The 25,481-nt window shown below is 42.6% G+C and overlaps 1 protein-coding gene across 1 annotated transcript in view; it reads left to right on the top strand.

Moving 5' to 3' along the window:
- The window catches only part of ADAMTS9 (ADAM metallopeptidase with thrombospondin type 1 motif 9), a 242,636-nt gene extending 219,322 nt beyond the window's left edge, over positions 1-23,314 (top strand). Inside the window, exons 32-40 of the mRNA XM_066596646.1 lie at positions 1,037-1,231; positions 1,602-1,734; positions 4,460-4,554; positions 4,660-4,754; positions 6,603-6,736; positions 8,569-8,660; positions 11,997-12,101; positions 12,737-12,831; positions 15,600-23,314. Of these exons, the coding sequence (XP_066452743.1) occupies positions 1,037-1,231; positions 1,602-1,734; positions 4,460-4,554; positions 4,660-4,754; positions 6,603-6,736; positions 8,569-8,660; positions 11,997-12,101; positions 12,737-12,826 (939 nt within the window). The 3' untranslated portion in view covers positions 12,827-12,831; positions 15,600-23,314. The remainder of the gene's footprint in view (positions 1-1,036; positions 1,232-1,601; positions 1,735-4,459; positions 4,555-4,659; positions 4,755-6,602; positions 6,737-8,568; positions 8,661-11,996; positions 12,102-12,736; positions 12,832-15,599) is intronic.
- Positions 23,315-25,481: the final 2,167 nt, after the last annotated feature.

Raw genomic sequence — 25,481 nt, 5'->3', positions numbered from 1 at the left:
GCACGTGCATGAGCGCTGCGTATTTGTGGAACGAACTATGCATTTTTGCGCGCATTGATGTATTTTACTGTACTTTTTCCTGCACGCAAGGAAGGCATGTTCATTTGCGCATGGCAAAAAAATAATTAAAATGGCTAATCAGTCTAATGAGTTCCAGATGTGTTCTTTTTCCTGCGTAATTATGCAGTGTTTCACGCATTGCCTAGCATATTGCACGTGCATTTGCGCATCCTCAATTACTTCTATGGGGAATTTTGTTGTGCAAATACGCAGAAAAATAGTAGAGCGTGCTGCGTATTTTTTTGCACAACCAAAATGCGCAGAAAAAATATGCGCATGTGAACAAACCCATTGAAATCAATGGGTTCTATTCACTGCCAATTACGCACGCAAATTTTGTGCGGACATATACGCTCATGTGAATCTGGCCTTAATCTTCGTCTTACCAGCTGAAAAGGAGACTATGGCCCCCAGTAAGGCTGTTTCAACTTCCAGATGGAGGCTTCCCCTATCAGCTTTCGCTACTAACCCCCTTGAACTCCTCAGTCTGTCGTCCTCTGGTGGATAGGGATATATCCCAACCCGCATCTCGGTCGACCCCTTCACCTACATAGTCTGGCACTGCCAATATTGATTGGACAGTGTCTGCTTGTGTTAGGGCACAGCTCATTAATAAGGAAATGACAATACCCAGTTGTTTATTGGTTTCCAGGAGGAATAAATGAAGAAAGTGGAAAGAAAACTGTGATTTCATAGGAAATGTAAATACAAATGTGTCAGGACAGCCGAATTCAGTTTTTGATCAGCAGTCACGATTTCCCTTACATTTATGGCTGGTGACACGACCGTATTTTGGCCATGCTTTTCTGTCCCTAATATGGATGTGCTTCCTGGCCTGACTGCGGGTTTCCTTAACCGAACTCTGATGATCAGAGTTTGGACCCACAGTCAGACCGGGATGCACGTCCGTATTACAGAGGCAGAAATATGGTGCCGTGTCACCAGCCAATGGTTGACATGAGTTTTGCTCTTTCAGTGCTCGGTGACATGCGGCATGGGTTATCGGCAGAGACTTGTGTCATGCAGTGAAGTGTATTCGGGAAAGGATCATTACGAGTATGGCTACCAAAGTTCAGCAAACTGCCCAGGAACCCAACCGAACAATGTGCAGAGCTGCTTTTTAGGAGAATGTCCTCTTATGGCTTCATGGAGGGTCGGTAACTGGGGGAAGGTGAGTATACCGTATATAATCCTATGTGATAAAACAACAGCAGGACAATACCAATCTGGGATGAAGAATATGGCGTATGTTTCATAGACTTAGACCCTGAGGCCGCCTTGGTGCCCTTGGAGAGAGTGGGCTTATCCCTTATCCCTAATGCAAGACCCTTTCCACTTAAATTACATGGTTGTCCAAGAATGGGTAGAGATTGGCATGCACTAGGTTGGGTACCAAAACTGAGCACCATAATGGGAAGCCCATTTTACGTTTTGCTATGGGCACCTTCTGTCTTATCTTGGCCACCGAGTGAAGATATCTATACTCAGTATGGTCTACAGATGATTCTTCATTCTTACATACTGTTCTGCTCTATCCGCAGTGCTCTGTCACCTGTGGAGCTGGTTTTATGCAGCGTTCTGTGCAGTGCTTAACCAATGATGACATGCCCAGCAACATGTGCCCTATGGATATGAGACCGGAGGAGAAGAGGCCATGCTACAATCCTCACGACTGTAAGCAGATTGCATTCACTGAGTGGTCAGCGTTATGTAAATGATATACCTCTTTCTGTCCCTCCTCTCTTATCCTTCAGGTAATCGTTGGATCGTGCAAAACTGAAGATAATTGTTCAGTCTAAACATGGCCAACGATTGAATGATGAATGATCATTCATTTTATTCAGATGTAAAAACCTGAATATAATTGGAAAGAGATCTCCAGCGCTCTCTTCAGTGAGCGATTACCGTTACTGTGTGAAAGCACAGGAGCGATAATGTTTTGGACGATTGTTGGGTGCTTAAACACTCAATGGTCGTCCTATGTGGAAGCGCCCATAAAGGGGTTGTTCATTGCTAAACTATTGTTGGTCCATATTCAGGATAGGCCTAGTTCGTTGGCCAGGATCGGCTGTTCCCTGCGTCAGTGCGCTAATGTTCTGAACTGACCTCTGTAGGAAGCAGACAGCTCAGTTTCCACTGCAATGGCCAAGGTTAGTATTACAGGCAAAGTTTCTATTCACTTCAAAGGGAGCTTTGCCTGTAATACCAAGCCTGGCCACTGCAGTGGGAATGGAGCTGTCTGCTTGCTGAAGAAATCAGATCAGTGCATGAGTGCAAACAGGTCTTCAAAGCTGGTCCTGTGCGGCAGACCCTCACTGGACTACTATTGATAGACTATCCTGTGAATAGGCAAGCAATAGTTTACAACTGAACTATCCCTTTAAGGTGTCCTCAGGTGACTTGCTACATCAGCCAGGACTCTTTTTAAGGTGTCTTAAAATGAAGACACATTTGGTCCATACCACCTCCTTTATGGTGGTATATGAAAAGGCGTTGTCCTAAAGGACTCTCCCTGTTTTAGAACTCCCTCAGTATTGGATATATATAATAATAATATTTTGATAAATACTGTATGTCTCGGGCTGCACTCAAATTACTGACAGTCTCTATATAGTGGATATACTTTTCACGTGCTTCCGGCACATTATCCCTATAATGTTTTTGGCCTGATGAAGCTCGAGTTCTTGCTTCCTGTAGTCTGAGGCAGTCTACTGTATAGCTGTACTTGCCAACGTTCGCAGACCAAAATCACAGAGAATCCAGGGGGACAAGAATGGTGCAGCCCACTGAGCAAACTGTTGGCCTTTATGCTCCAATTTATGTAGAACATGCCCCAACATTTACATCAGAAATAGTACAAAAGTATATATGACATCCTTCAGCGCTTCCAAAAATTAATATAGACCTTACACACCAGACCCCCAAACACATACAGACACCAGACCCTGTAAACTCAGACCCTTTAAACAAATGCAGACCCATAAATAAATACAGATTCCTCAAACCCCCAAAACTAACAGAACTCATACCAGACCCCCTAAAAAAGACCCTCAGAAGCTTCTGAATAACTCAACCCAGACAACACCTCCTACATAAATACAGACCCCTTAAAAATCAGACCCCAGACCAGAGTACGTACATAAATACAGACACCAGATCCCCCAATTTACAGTTCCCGGCAAGAGCACTTCTTTTTACAGACCATCCCAATTTACAGATCCTGGACCAGCCTGTTTACAGACACCTTGTAGTGTTTCTGGTGCTAGGTTTGGAGCTGCAGGTGGAGCAACCATGCAGGTCCAGAGAGCAGTCAGAGGAAAACCAGAGGTCAGTATGAGGTGGTCACAGGTTGCTGTACAAAGGAGAAGGCAGGTATCGTGGTCAGGAGGAAAGCCAGAGGTTGGTGTCAGTAGTACTCAGTTTGTAGAGGAACAGGCAGGAGGGGAGCTTGACTAAGGCACAATAATCACGCAATGGAAGGATGGACAAGGCCAGGTTTTTGCCCGTTTATAGACCAAACTCCAAACTAGCCTTTTACAGACCTCAGAAACTCGCCTCTTTCTGTTCCTACACTTACCTCTGCTCCTGAGTGCACTCACAAAATCCAAATGCCACTTGGGACCAGAACGCTATCTGCGGTGGTGCCCAGGACCGGAGAGAAGTGCAGGGATGGGGAGCCGTGAGTATGTAAGGCACCCGGGAGATTTGGGGAGATCTTTCCCATTTCTGGTAGGCTCTGATCAATCCAGGAGACTTGGCAATTATGTGCATCAGGGTTTAAACACAGGGGCATATTTTAGTCCCGTTGTGGGGCCCTGAAAATCACGGCCACATAACGGGACGAAACAAAATAACTAATTTCAATGATTTTGTTTTTACTTTCGGGATTCTTGCACGTTAATACTAAATTTCTCGCACATAGTTTTCATGTGGGAAAGATAGGGCACGACCTATCTTCCTGCTTTTTTTTTTTAAAGTCGCATGCACTAGTGCGGAGTTTGAATAGTCCAAAAAACAACCCCAAAAACCCGGTTCATGTGCCAATAGCTTCTTGTGACCACTTCTGTACTTGTAGCTGCATGTAGCCTTCAGACAGAAGGTGGTTGTAAGACTTCTGCAAAGCAAACAGGAATAACGCTAGATTCTGTTAAAGTATATACCACTAATGTAATATGAGGACTATAACAATTCTCCGTATCAGTGTACAGCAGGGGACCCCAACTCCCAGCATGCCCTGACATTCGCAGGCCCTTGTCCATGCCTTGTGTTGAAACTCTATCCCAATGCATATGCCTGAGCTGTAATACCCGAGCAGCCATGTTCTTCTAATCCCATACAACTCCCTTCCACAATTACTTTTATATGATCACTGAAATAAAACAATTCATTTATTTTTCAGGCGATTTACCACAAAGTTGTCAAGATGTCAAAAGACTTCGGAGGGTTAGCGAAGACAGCGAGCACTATATAACCGTGCAAGAGAAAATAATAAAGGTGACTTCATCTCACATGCAGCGCAGTCCATGATGTGGTGTGTTTTCTATTATTTATAGATGGCTGCCGGCGCTCTCACACCAATAACGATTGCTTTGCTTTCAGGTTTATTGTTCCGGGATGCAGTCAGACAACCCTAAGGAGTATGTGACTCTCATAAGTGATGAGGCAGAAAATTACTCCGAGGTGTTTGGCTACAGGTATGATTGAAATATCGGATTGCATGCTGCACTGACGTACGAGGGCGGTGGAGGATTCTGTTGTTTTAGTTCCTGGATGGTGAATTAAATGGATTGTCTGTGGTTTTCATGAAGGAAGATGCCACTTAGGGCCCTTTTAGACGAGCTGATTTATCGTTTGAACGAGGAATGACGTCATCGTTGGCCCGTTCGCTCGGGCAGCCTGTCTATACAGACAGATACATCACTGGCTCATTCAAATAAGAAACCTGACTCCCCAGTGCTCCCTAGACCATGAGCCCACCACCACTGACCTGTTGACCCTCAACGGTGCTCCCATGGGATACAGCTTCATGCTGTTTATGCCAGATATAGACCCGGCCATCCATCCAGTTCAGCAGGAAACGGGACTCATTACTCCAGATGACTTTGTGCCACGTGTCCAGGTTCCACTGACATCTGTCCTGGACCCATGCAAGACATTTCTGGCGATGATGCAGATGTCAGTCCTTATTCACATGAAGTATTATGAAGTATTGTAGCTGCGTACAAAAATCACGACCCTGTGAAGCATTGGATTCCAATATATTCATGCACATGAGCGATTTTCGGGCGTGTTAAAAATAGGGGCGTCGAAAATAGAACATCGGCAACTGAAAATGGTGACCGATTGTATACACAGCTGGAAAAGATAGGTCTTGCCCTATCTTTTGCCGAGATATGCTGGAGGCTCACATAGGCTTCTACGGGAGCTGAAAAACAAGGGAAGGGGGAGGGAGTTTAGCTGCGTCCAACACTGCAAAATGATTACAGCTGGCTTTATTTAACTATTATAAGGCCGCCTGTCCACAGGAGTTGCATTTTACCACAGCGGATTTCTGCCACAGGTGCCGCTGCAGGAGAACACTAAAGTCACCATCTTTTTCTGCGAATAACCTATCATTATGATAGGTTCATCGCGGCGGCATGCCGCAATTTTTTTTATACGTGAGTGGATAATCGTGGCAGATTTCTGCTCGTGTACATCGGGCTGTGATTTCCTATGGAAACCGTTTCATGCGTTACCAGTGGGAGGATTATCGCCACGGATAACGCAATGAAATATCACCTGTGGACAGGAGGCCTAAATCATTCCGAGGACTTATATCTACCAAGAGATTTTCAAATGATCTTGTTATTCAGCTCTGATCGAGCCATCTAAAATAATCTTTATTCCCCTCGACCCATGGAGAACCCATGCACGCTTAGCTAGGTCAGGCATTCTTGTTAATGGGGGTCCAGAGGAACAATTAGGAATAGTTAAAGGGGTTCTGTCATTAAAAAAAGAAAAATTCTATACTTACCTATTCCTCCCCCGTCAGTCAACTTTCCAGATCTTCACCTCATCTATCTTCTCCTGTCTCCTGCAGTCCGGGAGGGTCACTTCACCTCAAACTGGCTGATTCCTCTGCTTCCTGTGACATTACGTACATTGCCAGCAGTCTTCTTCCTGCCAGCCAGTGTGTTATGTCACAGCTCACAGGCCAGCAGGAGGAGTGCCGATCTACTTCAGAGACTGCTCATGAGAGCTGTCTCTGCAATAGATCAGCATTCCTTTCTAGGCAGTGAACGCTACACCACATGGATGTAACCTTTACTGACCCGGCCGGAAGACAATGCCAGGAATGCAGCCTTCATAACAAGCCAGTTAGCGTGCGGTGAGGTGACCCCGGGGCACTGCAGAAGCTCAGCCTGGAGAAGATGTGGTAAGGAGACTGACAGGGGGAGGAATAGGCGAGTATAGAGTTTTTTTAATGACAAAACCCCTTTAATATTTATCTAAGGGGTATGAGCACTTTAACACATGGATTGTATTTTCCTTTGTCGCAGATTACAGAACCCTACAGAGTGTCCCTACAATGGGAGCAGGAGAGAAGACTGTCCATGTAGAAGAGACTACACAGCCGCCGGATTCTCCACATTCAGTAAAGTTAGGCTGGATCTGGCAACTTTACAAATTATAAGTGAGTCCATAATGTGAGCCCGTGCCCGATGCAGCATCTGCCATGCCACCAGGACTGGGAATGGTTTATAGAAATCCTTGCAATGTGCTGAGCTGCTCAGATTGTATATTTATAGTATATAGCACATCCATATGATTCCTTGCATGTAACTGGTCCATATGTTCTCCTGCAAACCTATCGTAGCAGACACTAAGCACGTTCTTACTCCTGGACTTAAGATAGTTTCACACGGGTGATCGTGATATCGCTGCGAGAAAATTGCGGCAATATCACAGTTTTGCTCATGAGATGTCTGAGCGTCAGCGCTGCTTTTTCTCGCAAAAACATCACTGCCACTTGCGATTTTCTCATAGGGAAACATGGTCTACAAAAAAATTGCAAAACGCGGAAAGAAAGGACATTTTGCTACAATTTGTAAATCTCGCAACAGTGAAAACATTGCAAATGAAATCATTGGAAATCATTGCATTCATAATTCTGCGTTTTCACTCACTCTCGCATCGCACGATTTTATCACAAGTTTGAAGGTACCCTAAGTGTCAGATTTACCAATCTGATATCTGGGTCACCTCTGCTCCTATTTCCTGGGTCAGGACATTTTTACAGTTGGAGGCAGCAGACACAGGAAGGCAACTGGGGTAGTACAGCAGACACAAGATTGGGGCAATAACAAGAACTATAATGGGAGGAGTGCACACAGTACAAGGAGGCACAGCTGACCAGCACCAGCTTTAGGTTACATAGCATCCTGTGCAGAATTTTTTCTGGCACCCCCTGAAGAAAAAATGATATTGCACTAATAGGCACTCTATTAAGTAGCCAGATAGCAGCCTACCGACACCAGAACAGCTTAGTGAAAAAATACTGTACCAGAACCAAGCTCATAACATAAATATGGTACCAGAACCAAGCTAATAATGTAAATACAGTACCAGAACCAAACTCAACATATATACAGCAATAGAGCTAAGCTTTGTATATAAATTGAGCCCCAGAACCAAGCTCCGTACATAAATACAACACCAGACTCAAACTCATAACATGAATACAGCCCCAGAAGCAAACCCAATCCATAAATATAGCCATGGAACCAAGCTCATAACATAAATATGGTACCAGAACCACGCTTATTACATAAATACTGCCCCAGAACAAGCTAATAACATACAGTACTAGAACCAAACTAAACATATATACAGCACTAGAACAAAGCTTTGTACGTAAATTCACCCCCAGAACAAAGCTCAGTACATAAATACAGCACCAGAACCAAACTTATAACATGAATACAGCCCCAGAAACAAGCTCCATTAATAAATACAGCCATAGAACCAAGCTCATAACATAAATACAGTAGCAGAACTAAGCAATTTTTGGTGGGGACGTTGATAGGCTTACAACACCAACTAGGAACATCAGAGGGAATTGACAGAGCCAGAAGGAGGATGATTCACAAAACGCTGCCATACGTAGGAAGTAGATCATCTGGCCAGGCGGACCTAGCCTACATCCACCTGGTGTCTGCCCTACAAGATGGTGGGCAGCACCCTATGTGACTGGCCATGTAGTTGACATAATAAAAGGTATGAGTAACAGGCACAATATCAGTCATCTCAGCAGGAACCATCGAGCGGTCTCCCTACTGCTGGAGCAGTTACTGCAATTACATAAATAAATTCAAAAGTAGCCTCTCGCCCTGACACAGTATCTGTATGACAGATCCGCTGACATGCAGCCGAATACCATTATATCCGCTGTATCTAGTCATTCTGTCATCATCACTTCTCACCAGCTACACATGTTGAATCGATTTGTGCTTCCTCTCTCCGCAGCCACGGATCTGCAGTTTGCACGTACTCTTGATGGACGACCTGTTCCATTCGCCACAGCTGGGGACTGTTACAGTGCAGCAAAGTGCCCTCAGGTAAGAAACCAGAGATGTGCTGACAAAATGCACATTTCCCTAATCTTGCTGTAATCAATTACAGTGGTTTAGTAGGAGACAGAAATCAGTCATACAAATATATTGCACTTGCTAAACTAGCTGATACCTATAGCTGGGTTATCTGTTACTGTATTTTTTCTTCTTACACCATATACAGTACTGTGCAAACGGTTTAGGCAGGGGTGGAGAAATGCTGCAAAGTAGGAATGTTTTCAAAAATAGAAGTGTTAATGGTTTATTTTTGTCAATTACCAAAATGCAAGTGACAGAACAAAAGAAAAATGTAAATCACATTAATATTTGGCCCTTTACCTTCACAACAGCATCAATTTTTTCTGAGCACACTTGCACACAGTTTTTGAAAGAACTTGGCAGGGAGGTTGTTCGAGACATCTTGGAGAACTAATCACAGATCTTTTGTGGATGTCAGCTTGCTTAAAATCAGGACTCTGTGGGGGGGCATATCATCACTTCTTGTTCCTCTTTACACTGAAGATAGTTCTTACTGACATTGGCTGGATGTTTGGGGTCGTTGTTCTGCTGCAGAATAAATTTGAAGCCAATCAGACACTTCTCTGATGGTATTACATGATGGATAATGTATGCCTGTACACCATTAATTCTGACCAAATCCCCAACTCCATTTGCAGCAAGTAACCTTTACCATGCTTCCCTACCGCCTGCAGACACTCAATATTGTACTGCTCTCCAGCATGCTTCATTGCTGCCTGTAGACACTCATTATTGTGCCGTTCTCCACTATGCTTCACTGCTACCTGCAGATACTCATTATTGTACTGCTCTCCACCATGCTTCCCTCCTGCCTGCAGACACTCATTATTGTACCGCTCTCCACCATGCTTCACTGCTGTCTGCAGACACTCATTATTGTACTGCTCTCCACCATGCTTCACTGCTGCCTGCAGACACTCATTATTGTATGGCTCTCCACCATGCTTCACTGGTGCCTGCAGACACTCATTATTGTACCACTGTTCACCATGCTTCACTACTGCATGCAGACACTCATTATTGTACGGCTCTCCACAATGCTTCACTGCTGCCTGCAGACACCTATTGCTCTGCTCTCCACCATGCTTCACTATTGCCTGCAAACACTCATTATTGTACCACTCTCCACCATGCTTCACAGCTGCCTGCAGACACTCATTATTATACCACTCTTCAGCGGAAAAACTGTCTTCTGTTACAGCCAAATATTTCAATTTTGACTCATCCAGAGCGCCTGCTGTCTTTTTTCTGCACCCCAGTTCATATGTTTTCATGCATAACTGAGTCACTTAGCCTTCTTTCTATGTGGAAGGTATGTCTTTTTCGACACAATTCCTCCATGAAGACCACTTCTAACTAGACGTATCCAAAAAGTAGATGGTAATATCTGGGTCAAACTGGTTTCTGCCAGTTCTGAGCTGATGGCACTGCTGGACATCATACAGTTTTATAAGGAAGTGAGCATGATGTCTCTTTTATCTGCTACACTAAATTTCCTTGGCTGATCACTGCATCTATGGTCTTCAGAGTTGCCCGTTGCTTTATGCTTCTTCAAAAGAGCTTGAACAGCTCATCTTGAAATCCCAGTCTGCTGTGAAATCTTTTCCTGGGACAGATCTAGATAAAGCAGTACATCTACCTTGTGTCTTGTTGCTGTGCTAAGTCTTGTCATGGTGTGTGACCTGTGACTGGAAACTGTCTTCCACAACCTCACCTTTGTAGCAGACTTTGGCTTTTTCTCACCAAGTTTTAAGCCTCCTACACAGCAGTTTCTGATTTATTTAGTGCCTGTATTTCAACCTACATATAAAAATGATGATCATTATCACCTATTTTCTATATTTTATAGATTATACACCTAACTATAATTCCACAAAATCCATGACTTTGCAAGTGTGCTTAGAAGAATCAATGCTTTTTTGAAGCCAAAGGGTTGTCACACCAAATATTGATTTGGTTTTGATTTCTCTTTTGTTCTGTCATTTTGCATTTTGTTAATTCACAAAAAGAAACTATTAACACTTCTATTTATGAAAGCTTTCTTACTTTACAGCATTTTTTCCATACCTGCCTAAAACTTTTGCACAGGGCTGTTCATGAGATATTTGTTGAGACAGTCTTGTTGAGATGTGCAAATATAATCAGTCTGTGGTAGTCCATAAAAAGTATCAAAATGTGTTAAAAAATATCTTGTGTTTATGGTTGTCTAATATGGATGATGGTTGGTTCTCTACTGGTTCTACTGGGTGCCCATAGAAAATCTCACAAGGACCACATTGTTTCATGATGTTCAGTGAGCTCCATTCAGTCCTTAGGACTCCTGTTCTTAGCCGTAGCTAAGAACACAGCACCATGAGAGGTGTCCTAACAGGACTTATGACATAAGGTGGCATTAGACATTACATGACTGTTGGCTTGATTTGCCGATTTTGGCAGGACTGGGTGACCATCTAATGTGTATGAGGATGTCCCACATCTCACCTGATATCAGATGTTGGTAGAAAGAAGGATCGGTCAGTTAGAGCTCAACATACTCGATTCTTTTGTTCTCTAGAGAGATAAGCCGCCATCAGAGGCATTTAGCACCAGCTTTTTCCACTCTCCCTGTTGAAAACACATGGACACTCTATGCAATGCTCATTTTAGCCAAAGGACTTGGGGCTGGGTTGCAGTACCAGCTACAATCACTGAATGTAAACAGTCATCAAATCTCGTGCATCCTATTTACCACTGAAATTATTTGACCATTGCCACCAGATTAGATTTTCAATTGTGCAATTTGGAATCTCCCTCCTTTCCCCCTTCATCAGTGTTCCTAAATACGTCATGATGCTTTGATGATTGCTGATAGAACACCTCATTCCTAGTATCCCTCATACACGCCTTGTCAAAAAAAATCCAGCCCCAAGTTGTTGGTTTACAGCAAAACTCGGCATGCAGTTCCATCTCAGGTAGATATGTAAATGATTAGAGTTGTGACATGATTGGATGAACAGTCTTGCCACCTGAGACCCTAAAAGTGGCTCCCCCTTGGCCTATAAAAAGGCTCTGAGGGGTTCCTTGTGTGCAGTGACCTCTTCTTCTGCTTGTGTAGAGCTTGTTGACCACTAGACGCCTCTACCATGCATGGGTGTTTTTAGTAAAGTGACTATTTAATGTACAATATCACCTGCTGCAAAATGCACGAACAATATATTAGTGGTGCCTTCCTTTCTTTTACTTTCTCGGTTTCATGTCTGTCATTGCCATGAATTTAGCATCTCAGACCAATGCATCTGATTCAGCTTTCTGCTTTTCTTAAAGGGTCGTTTTAGCATCAACCTTAAAGGAACTGGTCTTTCTGTATCAGAAACAACAAAATGGATGTCACAAGGCAACTACGCAGTGACTGAAATAGCCAAATCACCAGTAAGTCCTAACTTTTTCCATGAGTTGTTATCTAATGTATGTGTATGCTGTGTCTGAAGTTGTGGAGTGTAATATATTTAGCTGATACACTCAGTGCTCAGACCATACAATACCAGAAGTCAGGAGAACTGTATGGCATTGGTTTTATGTAGAATCATGATGTTGTTAAAGGTCTTGTCCAGTTATCGTACAATATTGCCCCTATAGCTCCCACTATGTTAAAATAAGAAGCAGAGCTGTACTCTGATGTGGGAATCTAGCACTGTAGCCCTGCCTCCTTCTGGTGTTTGCCGTGGAAGGTAATGTCCCTGGAAGTCACCTAACCACTGCAGCCAATCAGATGCTCACATCCTGTGCGCCATGATGCCAGAAGTTCAGAATGGTGACTCTGAAGCCTCTGATTGGCTACAAAGGTCAGATGACTTTCAGTGACATCATCTTTCACAACAAACACCAGGAGGACAGTGGGGCTACAACACTCAATCCCCACGGCAGAGGAACGGTAAGTGCTGTTCTTTTTGTTACCTTAACACAGTTACACCTATAGGGGCAATGTTTTCCTGTATCTGGACAACTTCTTTAATGGCCACTAAAAGTAAAATATTATTAAAAAATATTATTGCTCTCAATTTCAGGATGGAACCAAAGTCACAGGAAAATGTGGTGGTTATTGTGGGAAATGTATTCCGTCCTCTGCAACCGGCCTCCGTGTTCAGCTGTTATAGAACTGGTAATAGACACTGAATGACTATATGGCTATCTTTCGAGTTGGAATAAGACCTTCTTATTCTTAGGGTTTGGTGGGGCATGAAAAAACACATTCCAATACTTCATTTATCTGGATAGGTGTGAGTCCCATATGCCAGCCCACTACAATTCAGGCTATTATGATATGTTTGATCATCTCCTATGCACCATAAAGATTTCGAGGACCTCTCCTGCTGAGTATGTGTGATGAACATTTCAATAGAGCACTCAACGCTTGAACAAGAGTTGGGTCATGTAAGGACAGGCTAAATCCACCAATACACATTAGATTGTTATTTGATAAGTTTTGGCAAGTCAAATGGGGAGCAGCTAGACCTTTTTGAGTGTAAATGAGGCAGCCATATTGCATTTTTTTGTCTGTCTCTCTTGCCATTCTTCTTTGACACTTAAAGCTTCTTCTCTAAAGCTTATCTGGCTGTTAGGACATGTGGTCTAGATAACAGGGAGGGCACCAGCAAGCCATTCTGCCCTTGCCAGGGTACTTTTATACAGGACTAGGGCAGCAAACTGAATCTTTGCCCCACTTAAAGTAAAACCCACGGTAGCTATAACTCTGGTATAGATCAATTGCATGTTACATAGTCTGTGATTGAATTTAAAGGGGTTTTCTGGGCAATTTCTATTGATGCAGCAGTATTGATCACCAGACTTGACTCCAATCAGTCAGATCTCGGAAAGTCGCTGAAAAACTGGTGGTGATAGATGATCCTGTGTCAGGAGCGGGTGGTAGCACTAAATTGCAAGTAGAAAAGTCCCGCACTCGGCCCAGTGAGAAATATAAAGATTAAAAATTTGTAAAATCAGGACATCCTAGTTATCCTACTAATTTTAAACCATACATGGTTCTTAATCAAGGCATGACTAAAAATCCTGTGTGGTTTGAAACTAGTAGGCTCCAGGATCCAGGAGTCAGCATTTTACTGTTTTTTTTAGCTTACAAAATAAAGCTTTGGTTTTAAATTTTCACAGGATTTTTCTATTTGAAATTTAGTTATTTCTATTGATGACCTATCCTCATCAGTTTTAGTGGCAGTTGCCCTTGCAATTACCAGCATTGGCCACTACACAGGGGTGGGAGCAATCTCTATACGCTGTGTTGTAGCACTGACAGCAGGCACCCAAACAGTAGATCGGCCAGAGTCCCAAGTTGCAGATCCTGAGAATAGGTCATTAGTAGAAATCACCCAAAAAACCCCTTCAAGGTGCCCATATACTTTAGATGAATACCAGAAGAGTATCAGATGTGTAAGGGGGTGTCCCTACTAGCAGCACATTTTTCAGGGAAAGAAGGATTGGGCAGAAGCCAAATATTTAAGTACATGGGAAGGGTTGGAGAAATAGATGTCGGTCAAACAAGCATTCAGCCAACAGCTAAGATGTATGGTCAGCATAAACTGGTCATAGACCTGAGATATTTCTCTGTAGATCATTGGCAGATCCAGCTTATGTTAGTAGCATTATATGTTAAGTTTATGGCCCTTTTCCATGGGTCGAGAGTCTCACGCTTCTCATTCGTCCAACGGTACGAGCTAGTGACATCATCACTAGCTAGTTTGCGTTCGGGCAGCCCCTTTAGGCCTCATGTCTACGGGCAAAATGTGATTTTTAAATCCGCAGCGGATCATCCGCATGCGGATCCGCATCCCATAGGGATGCATTGACCACCCGCGGGTAGATAAATACCTGTGGATGGTCAATAAAAGTGAATTAAAACAAATATGGAGCATGAAAAAAATGGACATGCTCCATTTTTATGCGGGTCTCCCGCGGGGACGGCTCCCGCAGACTTCTATTGAAGCCTATGGAAGCCGTCCGGATCCGCGGGAGACCTAAAATAAGAATAACTTACCCGCAGCGGACCGGGCAGGTCTTCTCTTCTTCACGGCCGGATCTCCTTTCTTCGGCCCGGCGGATGTGCCCGGCGCATTCACGCGGCACGCTGCCGGCGTGCCGAGCACATCCGCCGGCCGAAAAAAGAAGATCCGGCTGTGAAGAAGAGAAGACCTGCCCGGTCCGCTGCGGGTAAGTTTATTCTTATTTTCAGTGCTCATGTCCGCGGGGCAGGAGGGACCCGCTGCGGATTCTCCATGGAGAATCCGTAGCGTGCCTGATTTTCCCCGTGGACATGAGGCCTTAGACTGAATGATTCTCGTTGAAAATCATGCAGTCTTCGGGCACTTATCATTCAGTGTTTCACATTCCTATGTGAAACACTGAACTGTCAGTGTTTAAACAGCACGATAAGGGCCCGGGCCGGCGATGATTTTTATGGCGGCTGAAACTCAACGACCAACAAGAAGTGCGCAATTCTCATTAGTCATTGGCTTGTGCTTAAACTGAGCTATTATTGTTCCATGTAAGTGGGGCTTTAAGCCTCCATAGACACTAGATACCTGTCGTCTCAATGCTTGTCTGGCTGACGGCAATCTCCTGACTGCTCCATACACATCTAGGCATTGATATGTTTTTAATAAGGAGAGGGGAATAAGCTGTTGACAGACACTTCTGGCATTGAAATTCAGCATGCCGACCCTTCTTTCTCCTGACATTGGAGAGTTAGGACACTTTAATATGCATAGGATAACCAGCCAGTCCTATTGAGATCACCATGTTTGGCCGACATTCATCTAATGTGTATGAGCACTTTTACTATTCGAGATGACCCTAGATAAACTTTAGATATCTCATGATAAACTTGAACTAATCTTACGCACACTTTATTTCTTCCAGGTGCTTTAACAATATGACAATATCAGAATTTCAGATGGATAAAGACTCGTGTTGCAATACCTCTTCCTCGTCATCTGTACATGTGTAAATAGGTTGTATACCAAATGTTGTATAGGATAATATTTATGTCTGAGGTTATTTATTTTAATATTGTATGTGCGTAAAATGTCTGTTATAAGCCCTCCCCTGCGGGACGTGACTCCAGTCCTTGGATCCGTCATCAGTGAAGTGGTTCGGCTGCTTTATTTTTTATTTTTGCGTTCCACTTTTGCAGTCCATCCACTGCATTTTACGTGCTCTACATCATATGTAGCATATTGACATGTGTGATGCTTTGTTGTCACAGGTTTTAACTGTCCATCATTTTTCCACTTGGCTAGTAAGCCTCCGGTGCTTTGCAGGTATTAACAGTGTATGCTTGGCATTTCCTACAAAATGTTTATAGGAAGAAATATTGTTAGATCAATGATCAGTCAGCTGCCAATCAAGATGGCCAATCCCCCATTTACCACATATATATAGTACATGCAATTATATAGAAAGGAGGGGTTCTGGCACCCCCACTGATCAGTTGACTAAAGGGAGTGCAGAGATGGAAAGGGTATCAGGCTGGGGTCTCTGCTTATCCTCAAGAGGAGGTGGCCGACGCAACGGTCTGAGTCGGGTATGGGAGTGGGAGGCTTACCTCTGTCTGGGCTAGCGTATCAGTCATGATGAGGGTCATGGTGTATTTATCCTCACAAGTCAGCATTGGCATTATCAGGCCCCGAGGCAAAGCTGTATATCGAGGATTTTGTGTGTGCATCACTAATGTATTCTGGCCGGACAAGATGCTCAACCAAATTTAATTAAACAAAAAATGCAATAACAATAGGCCGTGAAGAAAAAGAGTAAGCCACCTAGGAAAACCGGGACACAAATTGGATTGGAAAGGGTTAAGGCCTGCTGCAGCACGTGATTCACTGGCAGCCAACAGAGCAGAAAAAGCTAAGAGGTCTTGTGGACATGTCTGACTCTGGTTTTGGTGCTTCTTCAGGCCAAGGGCACTTCCTTTTTTAAGCTGCTCACATTCCCATATGGCAAAACACTCTCAGCGAGTCTCTGAAGCGGTGGTTCTCCATTCACTTCTCTATCCTCTAACACTCAGCCTGCTCTGCTCACTTCCAGTTTCTGGTCTGTGGTATCTTGCCGCTATCTGAGCCTCCTATGCCAATATTAAAGGCACACACCTGTATACTTACACTGTGCAGAACAAAAAAATCAACCAAACATCCCCTCTTACAGGAGCGTGGCATTCTTGCAGTGTTGCTTTCCCTTTTTTATCTGACACAGCGCCATACTTTTTGTAGTGGCTGTGTATGGTACTGCAACTCTTTGCAGCTTAGTCCTATTGAAGTGAAGGGACTGAGCTGCAATACCAGGCCCAGCCACTACCAAATGTATGCATCGTAAACAATGAAGGAGACTTGACACTCCCTTCAATTGCCTGCTCAGTGGAGGAGCTGGGAGTTGGATCCACAATAACTTAACATTGATGTCTTATGCTAAGGATAGGCTATTAACATAAAAGTCCCAGAAAATCCCTTTAGGGTGAAGTCACACGAACGTATATCGGCTCGGTTTTTACGAGAATTAGCCCCGCCCCCGTCCCACCTCTCCCCATTGCAAATAGTGCAGAGGGGAGGAGAGGAGGCAGAGAGGGAGGCGTGAGCTCAGTTCCTGCTCCTGGCTCTTCCAGCCTCCCCCGCCCTGCACACGAGGACAACATATATCCGCTCGGCATGAAAACCAAGCCGATATACGTTCGTGTGACTTCACCTTTAAGGCCATTTTCAGACAAGTGTATTGTCACACATCTATAATACGGTTTCATAATACGAACATATCACAGATAGCAATGCAACCATATGTCATCAGTATTTTATCTTTATTTGCCTTAGTATTTGCTGTTATTGGTTTTATTTTCTGCAGGGCAAATACGGATCTGTTTTTGCCCAAGAGAAAATAATACCAATGAATGCAAACACGGAGGCAGAAACGGACAAAATTAGTGTGTGATCCGTTAAAATACAGCCATGTGAATAGATACATAGATTTACATTTATATGATCTGCAAAACACGGACCAAATATAGAGTAAAAATATGTTCAGCTGTAAGCGGCCTAATGGTCATTAGGACATTGATCCCCAACCAGCAGTGTCGGACTGGGGTGCCTAGAACCCACCATTAAATTTCATTCTGGGGGCTCTCTGAACAGTTATGTGCAAATATTACCAGTCTAAAAAGCTGTACTCTGCCTATGACTATGTGTAGCAGCGGCTGTAGAATGCCATCTGCCATTCGGGTGGAGAGTGGGGAAGTTGGGGGCTTACTCCTGGCTTTGGCTCCACTGAGGATTTACCTGTTACCCTATCGGCCAGTCTGGGCCTGCCAACTAGGGTTCCATGGAACCTGGTCAGGGGTTCTCCAGAAAATAGAAGCAAGAGCTGTCACATCTACCGCAAAATGCCATCAATACAGAACACGTTCAAGATCACTTTTAATTGCATCAGACACTTTGTTCTCATTGCACACAAAGAACATATAATCAATAAGGCCTAATAGGTCATTTGTGAATTATCCCATTAGAAAAAGTGATTGGCTTCAAAATGAGCTCCAAATGGGCTGCTGGGGCCTTACACCCATTATTGTGTCAGATCTTTGGTCTAACGGTGGATCCTCTAATACCCTAGTGGGCTAGTTTGTAACAACAGGAGCCATGATGGACCTAATAAGGTCTTGTCATTCCTCATCATATTCCATGCGAGGTCTGCTTAGTATACAAAAACATTTACTAGATGAAACATTTGAAGGGAAATGCCAAGCATAACACCTCATATCTCACGTCAAACAGTTGGTGAATTGTATAATAACATTGTGAATTCTGTATGTGTTTATTGTAATATTTTATATTAAAAAAGGGAATTATTTGCACTATGAGCTGAAAGTAACGACTATGGTGCCTTTTACAGAAAAAAAGAAATATCTTTAGAAATATTTATTGAATTAATATCTAAGAATTAAATATTATTTTTTTTATTTTTAAGAAAGTTACAGTAAGAAATGTACTCTAGAAAATGTTAATGAACTACGTTGAAATATTTTTTATACATTGCATGAATTGTTGTATGCCATCGAAACTGTTACGTCCACTGAAAGAGCCTATCGCCAAAGCATTTGCATAGGGTTAATGGAATACATACAACTTTGCTATATAGAAATGTGTTGTGGAACTCGAGGTGCCCATATCGGCCCTCAACCAACTCCCATTGTGTGTCCTCCATTTATGTCCCTGTATCCTTGCCCCCTCTTAGGGTTCATTCACATACAGCATCTCTGTATTACCAAAAACATCAATGAATCCTACAGGAGGAAGAAGGAAAACATTTTTGGTAAAACTAGAAATACTCAGTTTTGGGTATGTTTGAGTTGAACCAGCCCTTACAAAGTGTATGAATTAAAGGGGTTGTCTGGTTTAGAAAACCCATTTTTAATTATCTTATTAGGGCATTCTGATCTGATAGAGGAGACTCCCACCATCAATTTGTGGGAGCAAAGAGCAGCTACAAAGAGCATCTTTCTCCGGAGGACTTGGCCTTTCTGTTCAGTATTCAAAACGCTCAATGATTTCAATGGGTAATGTGTAATACTTTATTTTACCAGTAGAGGAGCTGTAGGGAAAATAAAGATTTGGGTGGTTCTTGTAGCAAAAAGGGATTGTCTAAAGAGGACAAACCTTGTATCATATCTACTAGTGATTTTATGCAAAGTTGTGAGCTGCCTGGACCTTTTCCATATCTAAACCAGAAGACATGAACAATGAATGTGCTGGGCCTAGTAAAACTCATCAATCATTGACCTGTGCCAGAAGAAATATTAAAATAGAGATAAATATGTATACCCAAATGGGATTATCCATAAATGACATGGTCACCAGCCTTAAAGGGGTATTCTGGGACTTTTCAAAAAGTTGCCAAGGATGGAAAATGGACTAAAGTAAAAAACATATTCTGTACTGAACCATTAAATATCTTACTTCCTCTTTAGTCCCAGAAGAGCATACATTGTTCACATGCCTTTCATCATTCACATGATCACTGCAGGCTATCACTGGATTTATAGGTCGTGCATAAATAACACATGACTCCTGAAGCCAATGACTGGCTGCAGTGGCCACGTGAATAGTGAATGGTAGGTGACCACAGCAGGAGTTATTAGAATTGGAGTGACATGATCTAATGTGGCTGCACTAGAGCGGGACATTTAAAGTATCCCTCTGATTTCTGGACAGAATTCTATCTGGTGACCAAGGAGGGTAAAGTATATTACCTATTGTCATTCTTCTCTGTCTCTGTTCCTCCACTCCACTCCGGTTCAGGATGCTGTTGTAAGTTTTCCAAAATGGCCACTGCAATTTTCTAGCTACCTAATGAAGGTAGCTAAAGATTGTGTTGGCCATCTTGTACTGCTGCAAATGAGAACCCAAACTGGTGGATTAGAAGGGCTTCAGCACAGAAGACCAAGAGCAAGTAATATAACTGCTTCCTCCTGTCCCAGGACAAAACTGGAAAGTCACTTTAACAGGTGAGTACTGCTTAGTTTGTTTTTATTTTAGTCAATTTCCTGCTCTTAGCAACTTTTTGAAGAGTCTTGGGAAACCCCCTTAATACGCAAGTTTCCTGAAGGTTGATAGATCTTTAACGTTTGTGTATCTTCAGTTCTTCCATGCCCATAAACGGATGGTAAACTAGGAAAACTTACAGTCCTCCCTGTGGTATCTCAGGCACCTACTTAGCAGAAGTCTAAGTGTTTAGCACTTGGGGCATATCATAGGGCATTGGTTTACAACCTGTAACATACAACTGGACCGTCATAGGATGGAGACCACTTTCTCAGAGAGAGCGAGTAGAAGTATTGAAAGTGAACATTCCTGTGTCATCATGTCGTAGAGTACTTTAGCCCAATTAGCCACTTTGGTCTCTCATAACTAACACTGGAGAAAATATGGATTATTACAGATAATTTCAAAAATTGAATTTATTTACAAATCAGTTATATATATATTATAATCTTGTTACGTATTTATTAAAGGGCCACTCCAGTGATTTTTTTTCTTCATTTATTATGTAGCTATCCCCCCAGTATATATAAGTGAGCTAGTGTTACCTTTGTTAGTTATTTCTATCTGTCTGAAACTCCTGGCCTCTTTTTCCTGAGATGGTCATGTGATCTCAGTTCTGGCCAACTCAGATCTATTTAGTATTCCGTTTGTAGTTAGTATCTCAGTCTGTTTGATGCTCTTACATGGACCCTAGCACAGAAACTGCCTTTAGGGGACACAGATACTCATATTACAGTTACTTATGATCGCACAACTGCTGTCACACAGTTATAATAGAGGACATCACAACTATTGAGATGAATATAGAATACAGAAGATAATGGCAGTGTTGGAGAGATGATACAGTCTCTATCTGCTCATGTAATGCTGCGCTGATGCATCATGGGATTGATGTTTGTTGGTGTAACCCTTTAAAATTTGAATTTGACAATGAGGTTACTGGGATTTGAGCTCTCTTATGTGTCCAAATTAATTAATGATTATCATTGGAGAAAGAACAAGAGACATGAACTGTGTGAAGTCACTGCTATGCTCTTTCCAAAGATCCCAGACCAGTTTAGCTTTATTTACAGTGCAAGCAAACAAAGAGACTATAGTGGCCTATCATTGTGGACTTAACAAATCATGACAAAGTTTAATGAATAATTATAATTATCTGACTCGTTGCTCACACCACAATGACTAAACATGGTCTTCAGGAAACGCTGCTTCTACAAGCTTCGAAGACAGCTCAGTGAGTCTAAATGTTAACCCTTAAATAACAAGTGTAACAGTTCACCTTAATACTGTCACATGTGAAAGTGAAAGCAACATGAAGATGGTGCCTGATAAGCTTCAGACAGGAGGCTGCACTGCATGGAATTGAGTGCAATAAACAGAGGGGATATCCAGAGTGTAACAGGTGAGGGGGGCAAGAGTGGAAAAATGTGTTTTCACCAGAGTGGCCCTTCAACTATATTACAAATATTAAAAATGAAAAGCTAGATATATTTTTCATCATTAATGAAGATTTACTTATGATATGAGGTTTCATTCCTTTACTTTGTATAATTATTGCCTTTCAATAACTTTATACTACGTTAGCCATAAGCAGCTGGAACTTGCTGCTGGATCTATGGGGCTAGCTGCAATATAAATGTTCGGATGTTTAGATATGTACACATTGTTGTAATCTAACCAAGCAGATCCTCAAAGCCTCATGAGAAGGGCTGCCAAACTATACTTCATCTCGAGAGGACTATTTTTGGTCATGAAGGCAACTGGTAATGAAGATTTGAGAAAGTCCCTTTCCTTGGACCCTCATCGATGTCCTAGCTGTAGCATATTTTGGGCTTACTGTAGCATACGGACCACCAATTGGGCAATACATGGTAGGATACATATAAAACCCTGTTGAAAAATCTAACACAATGCCTTTTTGAGAGTGGCTAAATGTATACTACTACATGTTTTGCTATAATGGGCATCCTAACTTTTTTGCTAGAAAAAAAGGGTATTATGGCATGTTTCTTAAACGGACCTTCCAGGAATTTCTGTTGATGGCCTACTCTTTTTGTTGTTAGCTGTTCAGTCGTTCACAACCCTCGGTGACCCTGAAGGCGAGCTCCATGTTGGCCTACTCTTAGGATGGGCCATTAATCGGTTCTAGGCGCAAAGTCAGACCTCCGGGCAACCATTCATTAGAATGTAGTGCCCACACTATAATGGATCACTTTATTTCTCCAACGTGCAATCAGGGTAGGGTGGATGCAGCAGCACTGTTTTCTAAATTCTTAAAGGGGGTATCCCACAAAAGCAAGTTATTCCCTATGCATGGCTATCCCTCTTGGCTATCTCCACCAGTCCCACTGAAATGAACGGAGCAGAGGTGTGCTTACTAAACTGCCGCTACCAACGCTTCAAGATGCGACGGAGCCCCATTCTAGTGATCAGTGGACTTTCAGTGGTTGGACCCCACTTATCAGCAAATTATCCTCTATGCCATGGCTTTGGGAATAACTTGCTTTTTTGTTGGACAACTCTTTTAATTTCCATAATCCCTAGTTCCATCCAAGTATCCAGCCAAGAATTGAATTAGGTCAAAATTTCTAGTGTTTTTGAAGGTCTACATTTTTATACCTAAGCTTTGGATTCTTGTTTTGTCAGTGTTTTCTATAAAAAAATGGCTAACACTATTTTTATATGAACAGCGTTGGATTAAATTCCTATTTGCTTTTGTATTCCTAATGATTTGTACTTTGCAGTCCTGTTGTTCTATTCGTGCACTGTATCTATACAATTAAAGGATTGGTATAAATTATATTAATTTCAAAGATGCTACACGTCTGATATATGCTTATTGTAAGCATTCTGTTTTGTACATACCTCTTCCTACATCTCCGGTGCTAATTATGTTACACACAAATGGTTTTTGTCATTTTTTTAATAAATAATGTCAGATTTCTGTCCACTCGATTTGTATCCGTTTTGTATTGTATTAGATACCTAATATGCACTGATCATAGCTTTACTGGTGTTCACCTATTAACAAATAAATTATTTTTTAAATTTCTAGTGTTGTGTTGTTTTTGGTTTTTTTCTATACAACTTTGGCTCATATATAGTTATCAGGTTATGGTATACTGCTAGGAGATTGTTATGATGTAGCATATCCGTTTTGATGCTTTGTGTGACATTATGTGATCATACACTATATGGACAAAAGTATTTGGACACGGCATGTTTTTCAGAAAAAGTGCTTTATTCTTCTATTTAGTAAGGTGTCGGCCCTCCTTCTGCTTGGATTACAGCGGTAACACGTTGAGGCAGACTTTCCACAAGTTCTCTGTAAGTCTGGGCAGGAACATTTTCTACACAGGTTCCGATTGGTAGTCTTGTTACTGGTCTGCTGTTATTGGATACCTAGGCTGTCTGTTCTCAAAGACAGCCTATCAGACGTCTTGGAGGTATTCTTAAACCGATACTTCCTGAAGTGCCAGTGATATTGCTCTTCTGGTTGTGCCCCTTGTTTTGCTTCTTTCTGTAGAAAGTCTTTGCTCTGTGTTACTTCTGGACTTTGAACTTAGACTTGGCTTTGGACAATTCTCTTGTTTCCCCCTTGGCACTCTGACTCGGTGACTACTTAGATTTCGTACTCTGATACTCCATCTGACTAAGGCTTTGCATTTATCCCAGGTACTGACTACTCGCTCCAGTTGTTGACCACGAATGATAAGGGAAAACTAGGGAATCCATTTATGGTCCAGTGTGGGGCCGTCCTTTCCAGAACAATTACCCTATACAGGTGGAGAAGTAGTTAGGGACTTCTAAGGAAAGTACAGGAGGTGACCACTTGGCTGTATGTGCTTTCCCTGCAATACCTTTATCTGTGAGTGCACTTTTTGGACGCATTCCTTGGCAGTCTGTATACCGTGACTCCAACTTCCAGACTCAACGCCACACTGTGGCCATTATGTGGGGGTCTGACCTCCAGCTTCTTACCTATACAGAAGCGCTTCAGTCCACCCACTCTGCCGGGAAAGGAGCCAAAAATCTATGTGAGTGATGCAGTTCCTTCCATCTAAAGGATTGTTAAGTCCTGGCACTTGAATCGCTACTGGTCAGGTAGTGATGTATGTAAGCTGGTGGTACTGAATTAGAAAAACATGACTGCTTTCTTCCAAAAAAAGGCACCACACTTGTCAATTGGTTATGACTTGCTCAATTCCAGTAAAGGGGTATTACCACAATCAACTTTTAGCACCTATCCACAGGATAGGTGTTAAAGTCTTATCAGTTGGGTCCCACCACTTGCATTTCCACCAATCACTAGAACAGGTGCCCCTGTCTCCCTTTCCTACACCCTGCACCCACCACAGTGAGGAAGAGCGTGAAACGAACAGCAAGTAAGCATGCATGCTGCTATTCCACTTAACTCTATGGGTCTGCTGGAGATAGTCGAGTGCTTGTACTTGGCTTTCTCCGACAGTCCTGTTGAAACCAATAGAGCAGCAGCATGCATTTTCAGCCGCTTTGAAATTTAAGCTTCTCTGCAATGTGGATGTACAGTAAGGAATAATATTTTGAAGCATAATCAATACTTTCTATAACCAATCACAAGAATGAGGGGTGCAGTGTGGAACAGCTTGGATGGAGCAGGGGTGAACCTCTGTGCCACCTCTCCATTCAACTCTACAGAACTGATGGAGGTAATTGAGTGATTTACGTGGCTTGTCTTCAGCAGTCAAATTGACTTTCAAAGGAGTGGCAGCACACATATTAAGTCACACTTCCTCTCTGAAAATGGTGCAGGGGGAAGATAAGGGGTGGGGTGAGCAGCAGTGGAACCCTCAGTGATTATACATTTATCACCTATCCTTTGTATATGTGATGTTAAATCTAAAAAAATATTCCTTCGAGTATTCCTAGACAAGGATTGACTATTTCCATAAGGGCTCCCACCCTCTTGCGTTTTTTTAACGCTGCGATATCACTGCGTTTTTTTTTTTTACGCGATTGTCAATGGGACTTTCTAATGTTAAAAACGCATCGCAAGTTAGTGCTTGGCAATTCTTGTGCGATGCGTTTTTAACTTTAGAAAGTTGCATTGACAATCGCGTAAGAAAAATGCAAGTGTGCAGGAGCCCTTAAAGGGATTCTGTCATTAGAAAACAAAAATTCTGTGCTTATCTATTCCTCTCCCTTCAGTCTTCTTACCACACCTTCTCCTGGTTACTGCAGT

This window comes from Eleutherodactylus coqui, chromosome 3 (genome assembly GCF_035609145.1).
Source record: "Eleutherodactylus coqui strain aEleCoq1 chromosome 3, aEleCoq1.hap1, whole genome shotgun sequence".
Lineage (NCBI taxonomy): Eukaryota > Metazoa > Chordata > Amphibia > Anura > Eleutherodactylidae > Eleutherodactylus > Eleutherodactylus coqui.
The sequence above is the reverse complement of the archived record's forward strand: the minus strand, read 5'-3'. Positions and strand labels throughout refer to the sequence as shown.